The sequence below is a fragment of the Trichomycterus rosablanca genome, chromosome 17 (assembly GCF_030014385.1).
Source record: "Trichomycterus rosablanca isolate fTriRos1 chromosome 17, fTriRos1.hap1, whole genome shotgun sequence".
In the NCBI taxonomy this organism is placed as follows: domain Eukaryota; kingdom Metazoa; phylum Chordata; class Actinopteri; order Siluriformes; family Trichomycteridae; genus Trichomycterus; species Trichomycterus rosablanca.
This window is the reverse complement of record NC_086004.1, coordinates 29,761,203-29,782,442: the sequence shown is the minus strand read 5'-3', so window position 1 is coordinate 29,782,442 and position 21,240 is coordinate 29,761,203. Positions and strand designations below refer to the sequence as shown.

Sequence of the window (21,240 nt, the reverse complement as noted above, 5' to 3'; positions counted from 1 at the left end):
AATATAAATACAGATGGTTTTGGGACAAGATGTCCAACAAGCTCATGGTCCGGTGTCCCAATACTTTGTAATTATGTCGTTTATGTTTTAGAGAGGGGTGAGGGATTGTTTAGGTTATTTTTAATTTATTTTTTACGTTTAGGATTGTAACATTAACATCTGTGATACAAATATTACTTATTTACATTTTCTCAACTCATAGAATTTTTAAAAATATATTTTACATATTTATTTATTTGTTCAGCTGAATTGAATTCATTCTATAAGACACTGATTTATTATTCAAAGTTTTATAAAGAAATCTAAGGTCTAAAAAACATATAAATATTAATCAATATGTACAAATTAATTTGCACAGTAAACAGGTCTGTACAAAAGTTTGCACCCCTGATAAAATTCTGTTTTATTTATTTTCTATAGACTCACCTACAGCGGGTTAATTTAAGTTTACATATGTCCCATCTCCTATGTTTTACTGCACACATTCTCTTAATTTGCTGATTAGAATCAATAAATGTGATTTATTGTAAAATATAAAGCTTTTAATGTGCTCGTAAATGTTTGCACGTTTAGCATTCTCATCCAGGTTGTTTGGTTTTGCCAATAAGCCATAAATGTGCATAAGTTTGTTTTAATTTTGTCATAAATTAATTAATTCTTATTAACTGTACAAATTAATGAATTAATTAGTTATTATTTTTCACTAAAAATCGACAAAACATGAAATGTAACCACGTCTTAGCAAACCTGATTTACATTGTTGTTGCGCTTTTGTTAACAATCCACCAGAAGGCGCGCTAGTAACATTTACATTTACACCATTTACAAAACAATTTAATCCAAACCGATTTACAATTGTGATCGAATTCAACCCAAGATTTTGAGACCGAGGGGCCTTGCTCAAGGGCCCAACAGTGGCAAGCCTCTAATTACTGGTCCAGTATTATAACCACTACGTTCTGACACTGAGGTAAAGTTAGTTTAACATTCGTTTGGCATTCGGCATTCCGATCTGTGGTTAAAAACATCTAAATCTACCTATTTTATGATTTCTTACACATATATAAACAGGCAACACACTACAAAAAACTATTTAATGTTAATTTTAAGATAATTTATTTAAAGAAAACGACTGATCAAGTTTCCACAGCAGCTAACGAGTTAGGGACCGTCATAAAACTAACGGAAAAACGTAGAAATCTCCAGAAGGTTTATTTTCATTTATTTATTCAATCATTTTCTTAACCGCTTATCCAATCAGGGTCGCGTACGGGTGCTGGAGCCTATCCCAGCTTTTCAATGGGCGCAAGGCACACGGTAACACCCTGGACGGGGTGCCAGTCCATCGCAGGGCAGACACACATACACACACATACACACATGTGGCAATTCAGTGTCTCCAATTAACCTGACTGCATGTTTTTGGACTGTGGGAGGAAACCAACACAGACACAGGGAGAACATGCAAACTCCACACAGAAAGGACCCGGACCGCACTGCCTGGAGATCGAACCCAGGACCTTCTTGCTGTGAGGCGACAGTGCTACCCACCGTGCCGCCGTGCCGCCCTCCATAAGGTTTAAACAATAACAGAATGAAAATCACCAGAATGAGATCCGTCTCTGTTCTTTTTAATGCACACATATAACTTATGGTTATAATAATAATAATAAACACCTACAGCTTCTCCAGTTAAAAATATGTAATATAAATAAAATAAAAATATAAAAACCTTGGTTTTATTTACAGTATAAAACATTACACCTGAAGCATCTGTGTAATCTGCTGTACAGACGGTTTAGTTTCTTAATAAATTCAGGTCCCCTTCATTAGTGCTGGTCAGCATTACTCAGGACGACTGTGATGGTCAGTGAGTTGATTTCTGTTTTCAGGTTTAACGTTTCCTCACTTTTTGGACTTTGATGAGGTCGGCTGAATTCAGGACACAGTTTTCTTTCTGGTAGTGATTGAGGAGTTTGTACCAGAGTTTATCACACTTCAGTAAGTCACGATTTCCTGCAAAAGCACAAAAACGTTCCGTGTGAGATCTGGGATGCACGACAGCTTTCACTGCACATTAAAACAATCATGACTGAATACAAATCGAGCAACTGAGGGTTAAGGGCCTTTCTTAGGGTGGAAATCTGGCAATGCTGGGGTTTGAACCAGCAACCTTATGATTAATAATCCAGTACATTAACAGCTGAGCTACTGCTGCCTCTAATTTTCTATTTATTATTTGTACATTTGAAGGTACAGTTAAAGTGCTGGAGTAGCAATCAAAAGGTCACTGGTTCAAGCCCCACTGCCAGGTTGCCACTGTTGGGCCCTTGAGCAAGGCCCTTAACCCTCAGTTGCTCAGACTGTGAGACTGCTGAAAGTCACTTTGGATAAAATGCCAAAGATGTAAATGATTTAATACAGTTCAAATAATTGAGGGTTAAGGGCCCAACAGTGGAAATCTGGCAATGCTGGGGCTTGAACCAGCAACCTTATGATTAAACTAGCAATTAAAAGGTCGCTGGTTCAAGCCCCACTGCCAGGTTACCACTGTTGGGCCCTTGAGCAAGGCCCTTACACCTCAATTGCTGGCTGTATGCTGTAACACTGCTGTAAGTCGCTTTAAATAGAAGCGTCTACTAAATGCCGAAGATGTAAACGACTTCATACAGTTGAAATAATTAAGGGTTAAGGGCCTTGCTCAGGGGCCCAACAGCAGCAACTTGACAACGGTGGGGCTTGAACTGGCAACCATCAGATTACTAGTCCAATACCCATAGAAAAACTAAATCACTCTCCTTTAACATACACTAGATGGACAAAAGTATTGGGACACCCCTTTTAATTATTGAATTATATGTGTTCATCAGTTTAGGGAAGGCTCTGTCCTGTGCTGTTCCAGCATGTCTGTGCCTCTGTGCACAGAACCCTGACCTCAGTCCCACTCAACGGGCACAAATTCTCACAGGCGTACTACAAAATCTTGTGAGAAGCCTTGTCTGTTGTTCTAGCTGAGGTCTGTCCAACAATCTCATGGTCAGGTGTCCAAATACTTTTGACTGTATCACAAATGTATCACAAATAGTGTTTGGTCTTTAATTATATAAATTTTTATTACCCAGAATGCACAGCCCCTGCTGTGCCCGCGTGACGGCGACGTTGACCTGGTTCGGGTCGGTCACAAATCCCAGTTTCTTCCGCATCATCCAGGGGTTCGCTGCTTTTGGTATCTCTTCACGGGGGCAGGAACGCACTGTAGATATGATCACGTAGGGCCACTCGCTACCTACACACACACACACACACACACACACACACACACACACACACACAGATACACACACACACACACACACACACACACACACACACACACACTGTGACTTGATGTCCTGTGTTAGACTGGCACCTTGTCTATGAAGTCGTGCCCGGTGTTGCCAGTGGTGTTTGAGTCACAGCGACCCTCACTGATTACCACCGCTTTATTCTGGTCAGGGTCACAGTGGGTCCGATTCACTGGGCAAAAGACATGAAACACCCCGGACAGGTCGCCAGGCTATCACAGGACACACACACACCTGTATTTGGACTGTGGGAGGAAACCGGAGCACCCAGAGGAAACCCACACAGACCCAGGGAGAACATGCAAACTCCACACAGAAAGGACCTGGACCGCTCCACCTGGGAATCAAACCCAGGACCTTCTTTTTGTGAGGCGACAGTGCTACCCACTGAGCCCCATGCCACCCTAATATAATAACAGGGTTTTTTTTTTTGCTTTTTAAAATTTAGATATATTCAATTCCCTTTGCACTCTGGCGACTTGCCGAGGAAGGCAGTTGTAGCCTAGTGGTTAAGGTACAGGACTAGTAATCGAAAGGTCATGGGTTCAAGCCCCACCACTGCCAGGTTGCCACTGTTGGGCCCTTGAGTGAGGCCCTTAACCTTTAATTGCTTAGACAAGACACTGTCAAAGTACTGTGGATAAAAGCTGCTGGAGCCTCGACCAGACACAAGGGGTCGCATTTACATTTACAGCATCCAAGGCGACTTACAATCATCACTGAATACAATTTAAGCAATTGAGGGTCTTGCTCATGGGCCCAACAGATAGTGGGGCTTGAAATGGCAACCTTATGATTACTAGTCCAGTAATCATACCACTGCACATCTCTATTCGCCCTTTCCTCCCTCAGACACGGCTGATCGTGTGTGGTGGGTGAACGACCCAGCTGGTGGCACCGCTGAGAAACTGTGTGAATCTCGGGGCAAAGACAACGGCGTGTGGTCCATGCCATCCGTGCGTTGGAAACTCACCTTGGCTCTTCATAATTGTGCAGACGCTGATGCCCTCGATGCCCCTGCACTTGGCCTTCTTCTCCTCCAGGATCTTCTTGATGGTAAAAATCTGGGTGTTGTACGGCGTCAGGATGGCGATGTCCTCGGGTTTCACGCAGGAATCCCTGATCAACAACTCGGCGACTCGAACCTGGGTATCGAAAAACGGTGATCAGTGTGGCGGGCGAGAGGAACGTAACGTAACGTGAGGGGTACGGGGACGTACTCACCGCCTGCTCGGCCTCCTCCTTGTTGGAGACTGAATTTTCGTTTCCGTCTTTCGTTGAAACGGCCAGGCTGACCTCCTTACCCTCGACGTGAGCGAACAGGATGGCGGTCGGGGCGTTTTCCTCGTTGAGCAGGTCGCGGGGTCGTTTCTTAGGCCCGGTCCTCAGTTTGCCATCGTAAAATTCATTTGAGGGGAACTCGCAGATACTTTCATGCTATAAAAGACAAACGGAGGAAACTTTATTATTGTTGTTTATTTAAAATACCATCCTGTACCATTTATTTACGTACCATCCTGTACTGCATGTCCAGCATCACAGCCTGCGCCATATAGCGTTCGAAGAGTGACATCTCCATGCCGAGCTCCTTAACACGGGCGCAAGACACGATCGGACGAATTTGTTTGTGGTCGCCCAAAAGCACGATCTGCAAAAGTTATAACAAGTTATAAATACAGTGTATCACAAAAGTGAGTACACCCCTCACATTTCTGCAGATATTTAAGTATATCTTTTCATGGGACAACACTGACAAAATGACACTTTGACACAATGAAAAGTAGTCTGTGTGCAGCTTACATAACAGTGTAAATTTATTCTTCCCTCAAAATAACTCAATATACAGCCATTAATGTCTAAACCACCGGCAACAAAAGTGAGTACACCCCTTAGTGAAAGTTCCTGAAGTGTCAATATTTTGTGTGGCCACCATTATTTCCCAGAACTGCCTTAACTCTCCTGGGCATGGAGTTTACCAGAGCTTCACAGGTTGCCACTGGAATGCTTTTCCACTCCTCCATGACGACATCACGGAGCTGGCGGATATTCGAGACTTTGCGCTCCTCCACCTTCCGCTTGAGGATGCCCCAAAGATGTTCTATTGGGTTTAGGTCTGGAGACATGCTTGGCCAGTCCATCACCTTTACCCTCAGCCTCTTCAATAAAGCAGTGGTCGTCTTAGAGGTGTGTTTGGGGTCATTATCATGCTGGAACACTGCATTGCGACCCAGTTTCCGGAGGGAGGGGATCATGCTCTGCTTCGGTATTTCACAGTACATATTGGAGTTCATGTGTCCCTCAATGAAATGTAACTCCCCAACACCTGCTGCACTCATGCAGCCCCAGACCATGGCATTCCCACCACCATGCTTGACTGTAGGCATGACACACTTATCTTTGTACTCCTCACCTGATTGCCGCCACACATGCTTGAGACCATCTGAACCAAACAAATTAATCTTGGTCTCATCAGACCATAGGACATGGTTCCAGTAATCCATGTCCTTTGTTGACATGTCTTCAGCAAACTGTTTGCGGGCTTTCTTGTGTAGAGACTTCAGAAGAGGCTTCCTTCTGGGGTGAAAGCCATGCAGACCAATTTGATGTAGTGTGCGGCGTATGGTCTGAGCACTGACAGGCTGACCCCCCACCTTTTCAATCTCTGCAGCAATGCTGACAGCACTCCTGCGCCTATCTTTCAAAGACAGCAGTTGGATGTGACGCTGAGCACGTGCACTCAGCTTCTTTGGACGACCAACGCGAGGTCTGTTCTGAGTGGACCCTGCTCTTTTAAAACGCTGGATGATCTTGGCCACTGTGCTGCAGCTCAGTTTCAGGGTGTTGGCAATCTTCTTGTAGCCTTGGCCATCTTCATGTAGCGCAACAATTCGTCTTTTAAGATCCTCAGAGAGTTCTTTGCCTTGAGGTGCCATGTTGGAACTTTCAGTGACCAGTATGAGAGAGTGTGAGAGCTGTACTACTAAATTGAACACACCTGCTCCCTATGCACACCTGAGACCTAGTAACACTAACGAGTCACATGACATTTTGGAGGGAAAATGACAAGCAGTGCTCAATTTGGACATTTAGGGGTGTAGTCTCTTAGGGGTGTACTCACTTTTGTTGCCGGTGGTTTAGACATTAATGGCTGTATATTGAGTTATTTTGAGGGAAGAATAAATTTACACTGTTATATAAGCTGCACACAGACTACTTTTCATTGTGTCAAAGTGTCATTTTGTCAGTGTTGTCCCATGAAAAGATATACTTAAATATCTGCAGAAATGTGAGGGGTGTACTCACTTTTGTGATACACTGTATATACACTCACTGTCCATTTTATCAGCTCCACTTACCATATAGAAGCACTTTGTAGCTCTACAATTACTGACTGTAGTCCATCTGTTTCTCTACATGCTTTGTTACCACCTTTCACCCTGTTCTTCAATGGTCAGGACCACCACAGGACCACCACAGAGCAGGTATTATTTAGGTGGTGGATGATTCTCAGCACTGCAGTGACATTGACATGGTGGTGGTGTGTTAGTGTGTGTTGTGCTGGTATGAGTGGATCAGACACAGCAGCGCTGCTGGAGTTTTTAAGCACCGTGTCCACTCACTGTCCACTCTATTAGACACTCCTACCTGGTTGGTCCACCTTGTAGATGTGAAGTCAGAGACGATCGCTCATCTATTGCTGCTGTTTGAGTCGCTCATCTTCTAGACCTTCATCAGTGGTCATGGGACGCTGCCCACGGGGCGCTGTTGGCTGGATGTTTTGGTTGGTGGACTATTCTCAGTCCAGCAGTGACAGTGAGGTGTTTAAAAACTCCAGCAGCGCTGCTGTGTCTGGTCCACTCATACCAGCACAACACACACTAACACACCACCACCATGTCAGTGTCACTGCAGTGCTGAGAATCATCCACCACCTAAATAATACCTGCTCTGTGGTGGTCCTGTGGTGGTCCTGACCATTGAAGAACAGCATGAAAGGGGGTAACAAAGCATGTAGAGAAACATATGGACTACAGTCAGTAATTGTAGAACTACAAAGTGCTTCTATATGGTAAGTGGAGCTGATAAAATGGACAGTGAGTGTAGAAACAAGGAGGTGGTTTTAATGTTATGGCTGATCAGTGTATATATGACATTTCTGTGTTCCTCATCAGGTGAGAACGTGTGTTGCCGTGTCCAGTGTCGGTCGGTCGTACCTGCTCCGGATTATGAGAGACCAAAGGGATGAAGGCCTCGGGTTCGGTAGCCATGGCGCACTCGTCGATGATGATCTGTCGGAAGTCCATGTTCTCCTTCAGGATGGGTTTGAGAGCCGTCGAGCAGGTACACAAGATCACGTCGTGTTTCCTGAGCTCGTGCACCTGCGCCTCTCTCAGCACCTTTCTGTACCTGTCCACATAGTTTAGATTTTCTTCAGACTGTACAGATTCTTTATTTTCTATCACACATTTATTGTGATATTATTTCTTTACCTTTCACTGTCGAATTCCGTGCCTCCCTTTTCAAAATCCTTGATTTCCTCTGAGGAGGGATTGTCTGGTTTTCGGACCAGGTACATCAGACTGATTTCCCTGTAAAATAAGGAAATAAGTGCTTGAACTCACTGACTGTTCAACGAATGGGTAAAAATTTCTATAGACTAGTGATGGGAATTATGGATCTTTGAAGGGAGCCGGATCTTTTGGCTCCGTTCGTTTTAAAGAGCCGTTTAAAAAAAATGGCTCGTCGTTCTTTTATTTCAGGCAGCGGGAGGCACTACTGGGTCCCCCGATATTAATATCAATGATGAACAATCCTGCAAATTTTGCCACCTTGCCTTAAATGTAGGCCTAATTCAAACAACACATAAATGAGAAAAAAAGATTTACTTCAAAAGTATACAAAGTGAAAACAAGTATATTTTAATAACATTAGTTAAACAAAAAATAGTTTTAAATAATTGCAAATAAATAAAGTTTGTATCATCTGTTATATAACTTTGCAGCCGAACCAAGCTTACATTTCAAACATAAAAAAACATTAGAAACACAAAAAAATTTCCAAAAAATGTGCACAACTGCAGCATTTAGGGCAAGTTTGCATTAATAACAATTCTGTGACTTAAAGGCTTCACTCGTTTACTCCGCTTGGTAATACACGTGATAGACGGGAAAAAGAGACATACTGTGGTTGCATTGCATTAAGTTTCAGAAAAATCCTCTCATGTTCCTGTGTTTGTTTCTGCTTTAAAACATGAGCGCCACGAAAGAATCAGATTTAACATTAAACAAGGTTATTTCTCAATTATTTGTCCTGCTAGCACTGCTCATTTTCTTCATGTTCTCTCTGTAGCTCGGTTACGACTCTCTGTTTCTCTCTCTCTCTCTCTCTGTGTGTGTTGGTGTCGCTCGCTCTCTCCGCGATACTGAATGTGTTTTTGGATTTAAATTTCGACAATAAACAGCTCTCATTATGATTGATTGATTTCTTCTACTGATGTGAAGCGGAATGGGTGGATTACAGCCGATAAGAACTGCGCAGAAATAAAAATATATACTGTATACTGTACAGTATTTATATATAACGGCTCCCAGAGGCGCGACTCGGTTCTTTTCGTTCATTTTTAAGAGCCGTTCAATAGAATCGGATCGTTCGCGAACGACCCATCACTACTATAGACACACTCAAATCTTGTACAAAGGCTTGTATAAATGCAGATAGTTCTAGAACAAAATGTCCAACAATCTGACAGTCAGTGTCCCAATACTTTTGACCCTATAGTGTCTCAGGATTAAATGTAGAAGGTTTTAATAATTGAATTGAAGTTTCATTAAGGGCCTTTTGTAATTGAAGGTGTCATTTCTGATTTCTGTTCCGTCCCTCATCGCTCTGATGAAATATCTGACTGTCCACCGTCTGGTCATCCAGAACCGTCCTGTAACTTACTTGAGTTCCTCCTTTGGTTCCTCATCCCGGAATGATTTGCGACAGAGCTTTAGATCACTGCCGGGATACGGGAACGCCCTCATCTCCATTTGGTCGCAGTAGATGCGAAGTGGCTTGAGGACTCGTTTCAGCTTCAGCAGCTGCTCTGTGTCGAGAGATTTTACAATAAACGCTGATTTATTTCTTTATCTTTAAAAAAATACATCATAGAAAGTCAAAGAATTACCAGAGTCTTATGAGACCAGCCCCCCCCCCCCCCCCTCGATTTTCTCCCAATTTCCTTTAGTCGTATCCAATTCCCGATTGTATTTCACCACAACTGAAAGCCGTGACTTTCCGAACGCTTCTTTTCACCTGCACCGGGCGGGTTCATACGGAGATCCGTATCGCGCACAGAGATTATACCCCATCTCGATCAGCCACCAGAGGTCGTAATCTCAGCAATTTACCTGCCACCGTATCCACAGACTTGTTGGAGGGTCCGCAGTACAGGATGCCATATTTCTTTGGCTTCTTCTCATCTGCGGAGGATTTCGGCGGCTCTGGACGTTCCTTTTCAGCCAGCTTGTTCTTCATGTAGAACTGATATGCGATATTAACACCAACCACGGTTTTCCCCGTACCTGTCCGGTGGAGAAACAGAAACAGCGTCCTGAAGATGACTTTTGTTTGTTTGTTTGTTTTTCCATAAAACGACGCATCAAAACGAAACACAAAACAAAATAAGCTTCATTCATTAAAACTGTGGCAATCTGGTCCCACTGTGGTTTACAATTACTACTGAATACAGTTTAAGCGATTGAGGTTCAGGGGCCTTACTCAATGTCCCAACAGTTCCGACTTGGCAGCAGTGGGGCTTGAACCGGCAACCTTCTGATCGTTAGTCCAGTACCTTAGTCACTTACACTTTGGTTACATTCATGACAGGAACGGTAGTTACTCATTACACAAGATTCATCAGTTCACAAGATTATATTGAGAACACAGTCATGGACAATTTAGTATCTCCAATTCACCTCACTTGCACGTCTTTGGACTGTGGGAGGAAACCGGAGCACCCGGAGTAAACCCACGCGGACACGGGGAGAACATCCACACAGAAAGGACCCGGACCGCCCCACCTGGCAATCGAACCCAGGACCTTCTTGCTTTGAGGCGACAGTGCTACCCACTTAGCCACCGTGCCGCCCCGACTGCTTGTAAAATTGCAGTTTACAAGATGTGACATAAAGCCTCCACAAGGGGGCGATCATGTGTAAGCTCATTTTGCCGTCATGCACCTGTTAAAATTCGTTTATTTAATTTATTTATTGTTTATTTATATAAATGGTTTATTTAGGAATACCTGGTGGTCCCTGGATCACAGTGAAGGGGTTCTGCAGAGCATCCTGGACAGCTTTCTTCTGACTTTTGTTTAAAGTTGGCAGACCAAAGCTGGGGTCCAGCGGGGCGAGGTCTTTATCTTCTCCTGGAGATAAACGAATGTAAACGTGAGCTCTATGACATGATTGCCTATATGCATAGTATATCAAGGTGTCCATAAACTTTTGGTAACTTGTACTTCTACTCTGGCCTCCAACCCCAACTAGTTCTCATTATTTGACTCGGAGCTTACTGATGAGGTTTTCCTGGGGCAGTGTTCCGGTGGCAATATTCTTCACCAGGGTGTTGGCACGTTTTAGGCGGGCAACTGCATTTTCATGTAGCCTGTAAATGTATAAAGATGAATAATTATTCTGCACACGCAGCACTCGATATTCACACTTCAACACACTCAACACACACTCGTAGCTTACATGTATGGAATTTTCTTCGGAATGACCTCCACGGTGAATTTCGTGTCCTTCTCGTAAACCCTCGGTGGAATGTCATCCATATTCTGGTCGTTTACCTGAAAATGTATTTTGATGATGGGCTGTTCCTGGTTCTTGTTCTTCTCTCTTTCCTCCCCGGACATCACGGGTATACCGTGCGCGACCCATGTGAAGGGCAGCGCCCTCTGTAGGTCAGGCAGACCGTAGTCGCCGCTCTCGTCGCGTTCCGTCTCCTCCTGTACCTCGTCGGACTTAATCTTCAACCTGATGCACAGGAAGCAGTTCGTCAGGTCGAACTCCAGGGACCATTCCTTCTTCTGCGTCTGCGTCATCTGAAGGTAACCCTTGAGCTTCGTGCGGTCCTTCCACGTTATGCTGACGTCCTCCAGGATGACGCTGTTGTTTTCCTCCACAGCGTTGTACACCGTGTCCATTTTGCAGAGCTTGCTCCAGATCTTCTGGTACTCCTGGACGTTCTTGTAGCTTGTCTTTGACTTTTCGCAGTCGTCGTGGACCGTGGAGAAGCACTTGATCCGGTTTCGTGCATGCTCCACGCAGACTTCGAAGGACGGGCTGATGTTAAGAAGGTTCACTGTAGGTACGGTCATTTTGTTGACCACATCTCTCCCAGGCTGCACTTGGAGCACTTCTCCTAACTTCAGTTCTAGGGTCCAGTTTTTGAAATGCTCGATGCTTTCGGGATGAGCGTCTGTCGGTGGTACGTCAGGTTTCTTGTCGGCCGCTTTCCTTGCACGTCGAATGCAGTTTGTGACCTCCGTCCAGTTTTCATCTTTGACCGCGGAAATCATTTCTTTCCAGATCGTAGCTGAGATCGAGACGACGTTTCTGCTCAGCTTGGACTTCGGCCGAGGCTTGTGGGCGCCGGTGAACGAGTACACTCTTCTCTTCCACTGGAGGGTGACGGATTCCCTCTCTGCGCTATATTCAGGCTGCTCGACTACTTTCAGGTCCCTGTACATGATGGGAATCTCCGGAACTCTGTCAAGAGGAAGTGAGATCCTGAACTCGTGTTGTTTCGGATCGGGCCGCTCCACGATGGCCAGTTTGGTCACGACTCTGGAACTGGATTTAGTGAATTTGACCTTCTCGTCCAAGTCGTAGTACTTAGCGCAGTCGGACTTATCCATTCCGTATTCGCAGAACTCCTCGATGTTGTTCTTGTCGTATTCGAGCTCTCGTTTCTCTTGGAGCACGGCGTGGAGGAGCCTCTGGAGGATCAGGTCCAGGTAACGCCTCATGGGTGAAGAAGCGCAGGTGTACGCATTAAGCTGCAGACCAAAATGTCCCAATCTGGAAGACCAGGTGGAGGAGGACCTCAAGATCCGAGCTTTCTCTTGAATCTCTATGAACTGCTTTGCCATGGGACGCAACGTCGGATGGATGTCGTCTGACAAAATGAAGTAAAGCAGGCTGTGATATTTCCCGCTCTCCGCCAAAGCTTCCATCTGCTCGAAGATGGGCGCGATGACATTGATTTCCAGTTCCTGTCCATGACGGGAGTCTTCGCTTCCGCAGACGTGGGGCGATGAAGAGAGATGAAGAGAGAGGGGCAGCAGGGCGGAGTACTGCTGTTTGAAATTCTCAAGCAGTTCGGATTTGGGCTTTAGGTGGCACTTTAGCAGGGTGAGGTCTCTCGTTAAATCCGAGTCGAGGAGCATCTCAGCCACTTGGCTGTTGTAGAGGTTCATGAGCTCTTCCACCATGCAGTGGGCCCTGCTGTCTCCCTTCATCTGTCCGGAGCTCCAGCTCCCCTGCAGCCGGCACCTCCTGTGCACCTCGGTGAAGCGGTAAACCACAGCGATGCATTCTTCCACACGGGGATCTGCGATGAAATCTCTGGGCTCCTTATTGTCCAGACAACATTCCTGAATGATCTTGTCTGCCTTCCTGTAGGACAGGCGCTCGTCCGACCTGATGAGTGACAGAGTTAAATAACTGTCCTGTATGATAAAGCTCTTATCTGTGACTGTAATCAGGGAAATGGCCCTTCTGTCCTGGTCAGGGACGAGGCTCAAATATTTCGAGCTTAATTCCCTGGAGAACATGAACGCCGGATCTTCCTTTTCGCCGTGGGGAGGGTAAAAGGTGCGACCCTGCTTTTTCGCGAATTCGTCCTCTTTGCTGTTTATTTTGACATAACTGGCGACGTCTGTGATGTGGATCGCGATCTCGTACGTGTCTCCCTTGTCTGTCACACTTATGGCGTCGTCTAAATCCTGGGCGTCGTCGGGATCAATGGTAAAAGTTGTCTCGTTGCGGAAATCCATTCCGTCATCCTTATCGTTTTCGCCCTTCTTAAATTGCACCGCCGGGGGTTTGCCGGTCACTCCGAACTCCACCTCTAGCATTTCTTTCCAGCGGTCGTGCTGTGAGATGACTTTGGTCACCACTCCGAGAGGATACTTATGATTATTTTCCCATTTCAACACCTTGACCATTAACAGCTGATCCTCAGCGATGTCTGTCGAGCTGTCTGGGAGCCACAGTTTACATCCCTGATTAAACCGTCGTACATCTATTTTCTTCGGGGTTTTCTGGAAGATTTTTATATGGGACATGTTTTCCCTCAGAGGTGTGACCAGCTGCTGGTTGTTCGTTTTCATCCTACAGAGGAACATCATGTTTTCAGTTCTGCTCAGCAATCTGACGACCCGTCCGGTCAACAGCTCCTCCTCCTGATGGAGTTCTCTGCTCAGGATCTGGACACAGACCTCGTCGCCCGGAAGTGACTTGCCCACATCATCTACTCCGGATATTTTGATGACCTTGTTTGGCTCGTCGAGGGGTCTAGCGTACGCCAGGTCGGGTCTCTTCAGTTTGAGCTTACAGTGCTTGTATTCGTGAGGGTGGGTGATCAAGAGTTCCTGAAAATCAGTGATGTTCATGGTTCCTGCAGCGTTCCACGTCATGCCAAATATCATCCTGCAAATAAATAAATAAATAAATAAATAAAGGATTTATTAAGATCATGTTTTCATCCATATCGCTAAAAAAATCTCACCTCGCTGTTTTATAAAAAGCTTAATTCATTATAAAACCCGGGGAATCTCAGATCTACTAGCGGTCAACTGGGCGCCCCAAGCAGGGTTGGAAAAGACGGGACAAAAAAAAACTGTGCACCGATCCACTGAAGTACAGGGGGATAAGAGGGGTCGGTGGAGCACACACACCCGTCAGATGGAGGGCGTGTCAGGAGAATATACCCTCCTCGTACACCATTGGGGGCTGCACGGTGGGTAGCACTGTTGCCTCACAGCAAGAAGGTCCTGGGTTCGACTCCCAAATGGACTGATCTGGGTCCTTTCTGTGCTGAGTTTGCATGTTCTCCCTGTGTATGTGTGTGTGTGTGTATGTGTATGTGTGTGTGTATGTGTGTGTGTATGTGTGTGTGTGTAACCCGTCCAGGGTGTTACTGTGTGCCTTGCGCCCATTGAAAAGCTGGGATAGGCTCCAACACCCCCCCCCCCCCCCCCCCCCCCCCCCCCCCGCACGACCCTGATTGGATAAGCAGTAGGTGAGCGAGTGAGTGAGTGAGTACGTCATCAGGGTCTCCAGCAGAGGAAGAGGAACTGGGTATGACTAAACTGGGAGAAAAAGGAAGAAAATGCAGAAATAAAAAACAGTTTGAGGAAGTTCAGCATGACTTTATAAAGTCTGTACAGACGCAGGTTTACATGTTTGGTTTAAGCGTGAAGAAAAGATTATTAATTAATTAAGAATTTTAAATAAAATTAAATGTAATTAATTACTAAATAAAATGAATAAAAAATCTAAATGTTTTTTCTGCTCTGTTGCTGAATGGTTCTGGTTTGGGTATAAAAGCTTGAATCAGGAGGAATTTTTCCTGTAAACACTCGTGATTTAGCAGATTTTGGTTTCAGACAAACTGAAACTTAAACGCTTTTGGTCGTGTGTTCGCGTCTCATGTACACGCCCTCACGGCCGGCGCGTGTTACACCCGGGGCCACGCCCACTAACACAGCTCGAGCACAATCCCAGTTCTCATTGTGTGACGTGTGTTCAATAACAAAGAAAAGATTTAGTCATGTCCGTGTCCCACACCCACTGCTGGGGTTTACTCACCTGATTTACTCACCCAGTCATAATAATGAAGCAGGTAAAACTGATGTTACAACAAATACAAACGAAACACGACTCACATTAAAACACAAATCAGTGATCACTACTGCACAAAATACTGATCCCCACTCACCCAAAAATACTGATCCCCACTTACCAAACACAAATCAAAACTACTGATCCCTACTGACCAAACACAAATACAAAACACTGATCACTACCACCCCGAAATACTGATCCCCACTTACCCCAAAATACTGATCCCCACTCACCAAACACAAATCACTGATCCCTACTCACCAAAGACAAATCAAAACTACTGATCCCTACTGACCAAACACAAATCACTGATCACCCAAAATACTGATCCCCACTCACCAACTACAAATCACTGATCACTACTGAACAGAAATACTGATCCCCACTCACCAACTACAAATCACTGATCACTACTGAACAAAAATATTGATCTTCACTCACCAAACAAAAATCACTGATCACTACTGACAAAATCACTGATCCCCACTGACCAAATACAAATCAGTGATCACTTCTGACCAAATACAAATCAGTGATCACTACTGACCAAATACAAATCAGTGATCACTACTGCACAAAAATACTGATCCCCACTCACCAACTAGAAATCACCGATCACTACTGAACAAAAATACTGATCCCCACCGACCAAAAAAAAAAAAAAAAAAACTTATCCCCACTGACCAAATACAAATCACTGATCACTACCACCCCAAAATACTGATCCCCACTGACCAAATACAAATCACTGATTATTACTGAACAAAAATACTGATCCCCACCGACCAAATACAAATCGCTGATTGCTACTGCCCCAAAATACTGATCCCAACTGACCAAACACAAAACACTGATCGCAACCACCCAAAAATACTGATCCCATGATTGCTACCACCCAGAAAATATTTATCCCTACTGACAAAATACAAATCACTGATCCCCACTGACCAAATCAAAAACACTGATCCCCACGTTTGCTACTGACCAAAAAATACTGATCCCCACTCACCAAATATAAATCGCTGACTGCTGCCGTCCACAAAATACTGATCCCCGCTGATCAAGCTGCCCAAGAAAACATATTAGTTCATATTAGTTGATCACTTCTGCACGAGTCAACACACAAATTCATCTTAATGTCAAAACCTGAATAGATTTTCATGATTTGTTAAAAAATGTGATAAACTCACCTCGGCTGAACTCAACCAACACTGAGGGATTAGTTTTATGATTTTGTATTAATTGTAGGATAATTAGGTATAAATAAAATAAATACTTTCTCATCTGTAAATAATCACAGACATAAGTTAAAACACTTGGTTCATCTTTCATTCATGACAGGAAATGCAAAACAGGAGGACGGCACTACTCACCCCGAAGCAAAAGAGATGCCGCCACCCTGCTACCATCCCAAAAGCTTTATAGGGTGTCGCTCCTCCCTCTGTAAAAGGTGAACACGACTTAACCCTTTCAAACCTCTCATGCGGCCGCCGCCCACGATCGTTCCAACCTGAAGTGAAATAGTTCAGTTCTGAGTCAGGAACCTGAGCGCAGCGAGAGATTTACTGAGCGCCGTTCAGTTTCAGTCTGGAGTCTTTCTGCCCGCGGAAGGTCCCGCCAAAGTCCCGCCAACCTGCTTTTAACTCGTTTAATTTTATTTAGTCTCCTTTATAACCCCTACAGCAGATCTGAAGAACTCGAGGTAACACAGAGCGATACCTGTGGTAACTCAGAATCTCGACTTTTCTACATTTGTTATTACATTTATTTTATTTACTTCATATTATTTATATTTTTATACACATTTTCATAAATGAAAAGTAATATCATGAATATGTGGTTATTAATTCATTTTATTGCTCAGCGTCACTAAACACAAATCACTGATCCCCACTCACCAAACACAAATAAAAAATACTGATTTACATTTACATTTTCAGCATTTAGCAGAAGATTTTATCCAAAGCGACTTACACAATGAGCAATTGAGGGTTAAGGGCCTTGCTCAGGGACCCAACAGTGGCAACTTGGTGGTGGCGGGGTTTGAACCGGCAACCTTCTGTTTACTAGTCCTGTACCTTAACCACTGAGCTATCACTGGCCCTACTGATACTGATCCCCATTTACCAAACACAAATCAAAAATACTGATCCCCACTGACCAAACACAAATAAAAAATACTGATCCCCACTCACCAAACACAAATAAAAAAAATACTGGTCCCCACTCACCAAACACAAATAAGAAATACTGATCCCCACTGACCAAACACAAATAAAAATACTGATCCCCACTGACCAAACACAAATCAAAAATACTGATCCCCACTCACCAAATACAAGTCACTGATCACTACTGCACAAAAATACTGATCCCCACTGACCAAACGCAAATACAAATACAAATCACTGATTACTACTGCACAAAAATACTGATCCCTACTTACCAAATACAAATCACTGATCGCTACCTCCTAAGAGATACTGATCCCATGATCGCTACCGGCCAAAAAAATACTAATCCCCACCGACCAAATACAAATCACTGATTGCTAACACCCCAAAATAATGATCCCCACTGACCAAATACAAATCACTGATCACTACTACCCAAAAATACTGATCCCCACCAAATACAAATCACTGATCATTACTGCCCAAGAGATACTGATCCCAGCGTGGACGTATCACATGAACCAATTTCTAGGATTTATGATTACGCAACATTCAGTCACTGTCTGTTTCACCACCGCTTTATCCTGGTCAGGGTCACGGTGGGTCTGATTCCTTGAACGAGAGGTAGAAAACAGCCCACATGGGTTGCCAGTTCATCACAGGGCGCGCACACACACACACACACACACACACACTTTACATTACATTTACATTTTCGGCATTTAGCAGACGCCTTGATCCAAAGCGACTTACAGTACTGTGACAGTGTATTGTCCAAGCAATTGAGGGTTAAGGGCCTTGCTTAAGGGCCCAACAGTGGCAACCTGGCAGTCGAGCCAGGGAATCGAACCCGGACCCTTCTAGCTGTAAGGCGACAGTGCTATCCAGCATTATGCACCATCACTCAATAAACAGATCAACTCTTCATAGCCTTTAGAACCAACCACAATCCAACAGAATTTGTTTTTTTCTCATTTTCTTTCTCAATTTAGTCATTTCCAATTCCCTACTGCGAAACCTCTGACCATGCAGAGCTGTGGAAGTGAGCACTCGCTGTGTCTAGGTTATTATAAATCATTCAAAATGAAACACAAATTAAATAAATAATAAATATTAATATATTATTTACAGTTAAAACAGACCCCTAATCATCCTCCTGTATGTGTCCCCATCGTTCCCAATCACCCCTTCCTCATCCCCATTTCCTCCGCACCTTTTAGTTTTTCTAAATAAAGAAATATAAATATTAATAAAATTAAAAATCGAGGGTTTGGACACCCAGCACAAATAGGAAGCCACCCTGATACCCTGACCTCCAGCCCAGCATCCTGAGAGTTTCCGGGCCTGAGACCTGCACCGAGAGTGCACTGATGCCCACCCCTTCCTAACTGCTAGGTGTATGTGATGCCACACGTCTTCCACCCCAATGATTTGAATCTCAGGAATTTGCGCCCTGCTTAAACCTGCTGAAAACTAACCCGAAACGAATTGTTTTCCAGTTAAAGAAAAGTGAAACTCACAGTCAGGCGTCCACATACTTTTTGCCATCTAGTGTATTTAGTTGAACAGTCACAGCTTCCATTGACGTAATGAAATGTTTTCTTGTGACAGTACGTTTGCACATACCAGAATGATCGTACGTACAGATTAACATCTAACCCTGTTTATAAACCCATCACTGATCCGAAAATCCAGTAGATCCAGTTCAGCAGAACATCATCCCTCTGTTTCTATATCTGTGTGTTTGTGTTTAATATCATTAGTTTAAGATTTTACACATTAGTTTCATTACTTATTTATTTTAGATTTATTTAAACAGACCCACTGTAATACATCCAGCGACCGAACTGTAAATCACCTGCACCTTCCCCACCGTCTGTGGGAATTTGTCCACAGTTCAAAGACGACAGCGTTTGTATGGCTGGACGCTGATGTTGGTTGATGTTCCAGTTCATTCTGGAGCTGTTGAGTGGTACTAAGGTCAGGACTCTGTGTGGATATTTTGGAAGGCTATGGTTAGTCTAGGATTAGGGTTAAGGCTTAGGGGTTATGGTTTAAGGTTAAAGTAGAGGGTTTAGTGTTAGAGGTTAGGGGTAGGGTTTAAAGTTTAGGGTTAGGATTAGGATTTAGGGTTAGGTGTGGTGGTTAGGGGTTAAGGCAGGGGTGGGCAATTAAATTTTCCAAGGGGCCACATAAGAAACTGGGACTGTTGTGGAGGGCCGGACCAATAAGGTGAACTTAATTCTGCTCAATATTAATTTTATCTCTTTATTTACATTTACATTTTCAGCATTTAGCAGATGTCTTTATCCAAAGCGACTTACAATACAGTTACAGTATACAGTCTGAGCAATTGAGGGTTAAGGGCCTTGTTTAAGGGCCCAACAGCAGCAACCTGGCAGTGGTGGGGCTTAAACCAGCGACCTTGTAATTACTAGTCCAGTACCCTAACCACTAGGCTACAACTGCCCACTCTTTATGAGAAGCAGTAAATTGTGCAGTTCTAATAAGCTGTTAATGTTTAGATGTTACAATCAGAAAATTAGAAGTAGGCCGAGTAAAAACATCAACATTATTTTACTATTTAAACAAACAAATGCAAAAACACCCCAAATGTGAACAAAATGTGCAGGTTTTTAAACTATTTTGTTTTGAGTCTAATTACCTCATTTGTTTTTCAGTCCTTTGTTATTGTTGGATATTCTTTTTAAAATCACAGAGCTGGTCCTGACTGCTTCAGTTCTGGATGTGTTAAACTTTATACCGTAATTTTTTGGATTTATTCCACTAACCTTCTTTATCTTCTCTTCCCTATAAATAAATGGACACATACATGGTACAGTTTGAGCGAGGTTGTATTCTTGCAGTTCAAAAATACAGCTGTGCTTAAAATAGCTCCTAATTACACACAGCTGATTAATCCAGAAATATAAGTTAACATTAATTAATGATTAATTACAACATAATGATTCGAACAATGCATTCGAATGCAGAAGTAAACAGAGGAGAGGAAGGAACTATAAGAGAAACATAAAAACCTCCTGAAGCGTTACTGTGATTTTATCATGGGGATGACGTTTTTGAACTAAAACTTCTTTCCCCGTGCTAAAATCATAGCAGTAATGCACGGTCTTGAGTGGCTTATTGCTTTTATAAAACGGCGGTCAACATAAAATACAATAAATACAACAATGTTTAATTCATAAATGTATTTATTGTGTATAAACTTACAATAAAGCATTCTTCCGCGACGCCAGGTAGTTCGATTAACAGTGTTGCTAGGCAACATGAGGGCGAAAATAACATTAACTCTTTCTTTTCAGTGGCGTATTGATATGGAATGATGTGAGATGGTCCTAGGTGCGCGTTCAGAGCGGTAGAGAGAACAGAGTGGCGACACTCCCATAGGGAACCGTTGTAACGGGGCGGGACATTGTTTCTGCGCAGCTTCCGGGTTGTGGAGCTCTGTATAGTTCCAAACAACCCATAGAGCCCCATTCATTTCCACTACTTATCAAGCATTTTTAGCTGTATGTTGCTTTGTTTTAAAAAAAAAAAATGAATTTAATGTCATTAATATACTTAATACTGTTATTGTTTAGCATTTGCTCAGCACTAAATGTTACATGTTTATCTTAATGAATAGGTATAACCCAATTTAGCTGAGTCAGTTAAGCTTAATCAATGACACACGAGTCTTTTCACCTAAAATGAGGTGATTAATCACGAGTCTTGTTACAGAAATGATCATAAAACATTAGAACCACAATAAATCATCATACTTTTACTTTCATACTTAAGTACATTTGAAGGTAAATTTAGTTT

At 43.5% G+C, this 21,240-nt stretch overlaps 1 protein-coding gene across 1 annotated transcript; it reads right to left on the bottom strand.

The window, feature by feature from the left end:
• Positions 1-1,725: 1,725 nt before the first annotated feature.
• On the bottom strand, positions 1,726-20,785 carry LOC134331205 (3'-5' exoribonuclease HELZ2-like). Its single transcript, XM_063012513.1, has 13 exons — positions 20,647-20,785; positions 11,084-14,044; positions 10,903-10,994; positions 10,633-10,755; positions 9,737-9,910; positions 9,288-9,432; positions 7,835-7,933; positions 7,559-7,751; positions 4,858-4,992; positions 4,569-4,781; positions 4,318-4,489; positions 3,119-3,286; positions 1,726-2,016 (listed from the first exon to the last, which is right to left on the bottom strand). Exons 2-13 carry the CDS (start codon positions 14,041-14,043, stop codon positions 1,895-1,897), a joined length of 4,596 nt encoding a protein of 1,531 aa, XP_062868583.1. The 5' UTR covers position 14,044; positions 20,647-20,785; the 3' UTR covers positions 1,726-1,894.
• Between the last annotated feature and the right edge of the window lie 455 nt (positions 20,786-21,240).

Excerpts from the sequence above, each read along its gene's own strand:
- LOC134331205 (XM_063012513.1), bottom strand. The coding sequence starts at position 14,043 with ATGATATTTGGCATGACGTGGAACGCTGCAGGAACCATGAACATCACT. Across the intron at positions 10,995-11,083 it reads CCGAAGAAAATTCCATACAT|GCTACATGAAAATGCAGTTG; the intron begins GTAAGCTACGAG and ends ATACATTTACAG. Across the intron at positions 9,433-9,736 it reads GTCTGTGGATACGGTGGCAG|AGCAGCTGCTGAAGCTGAAA; the intron begins GTAAATTGCTGA and ends CTCTCGACACAG.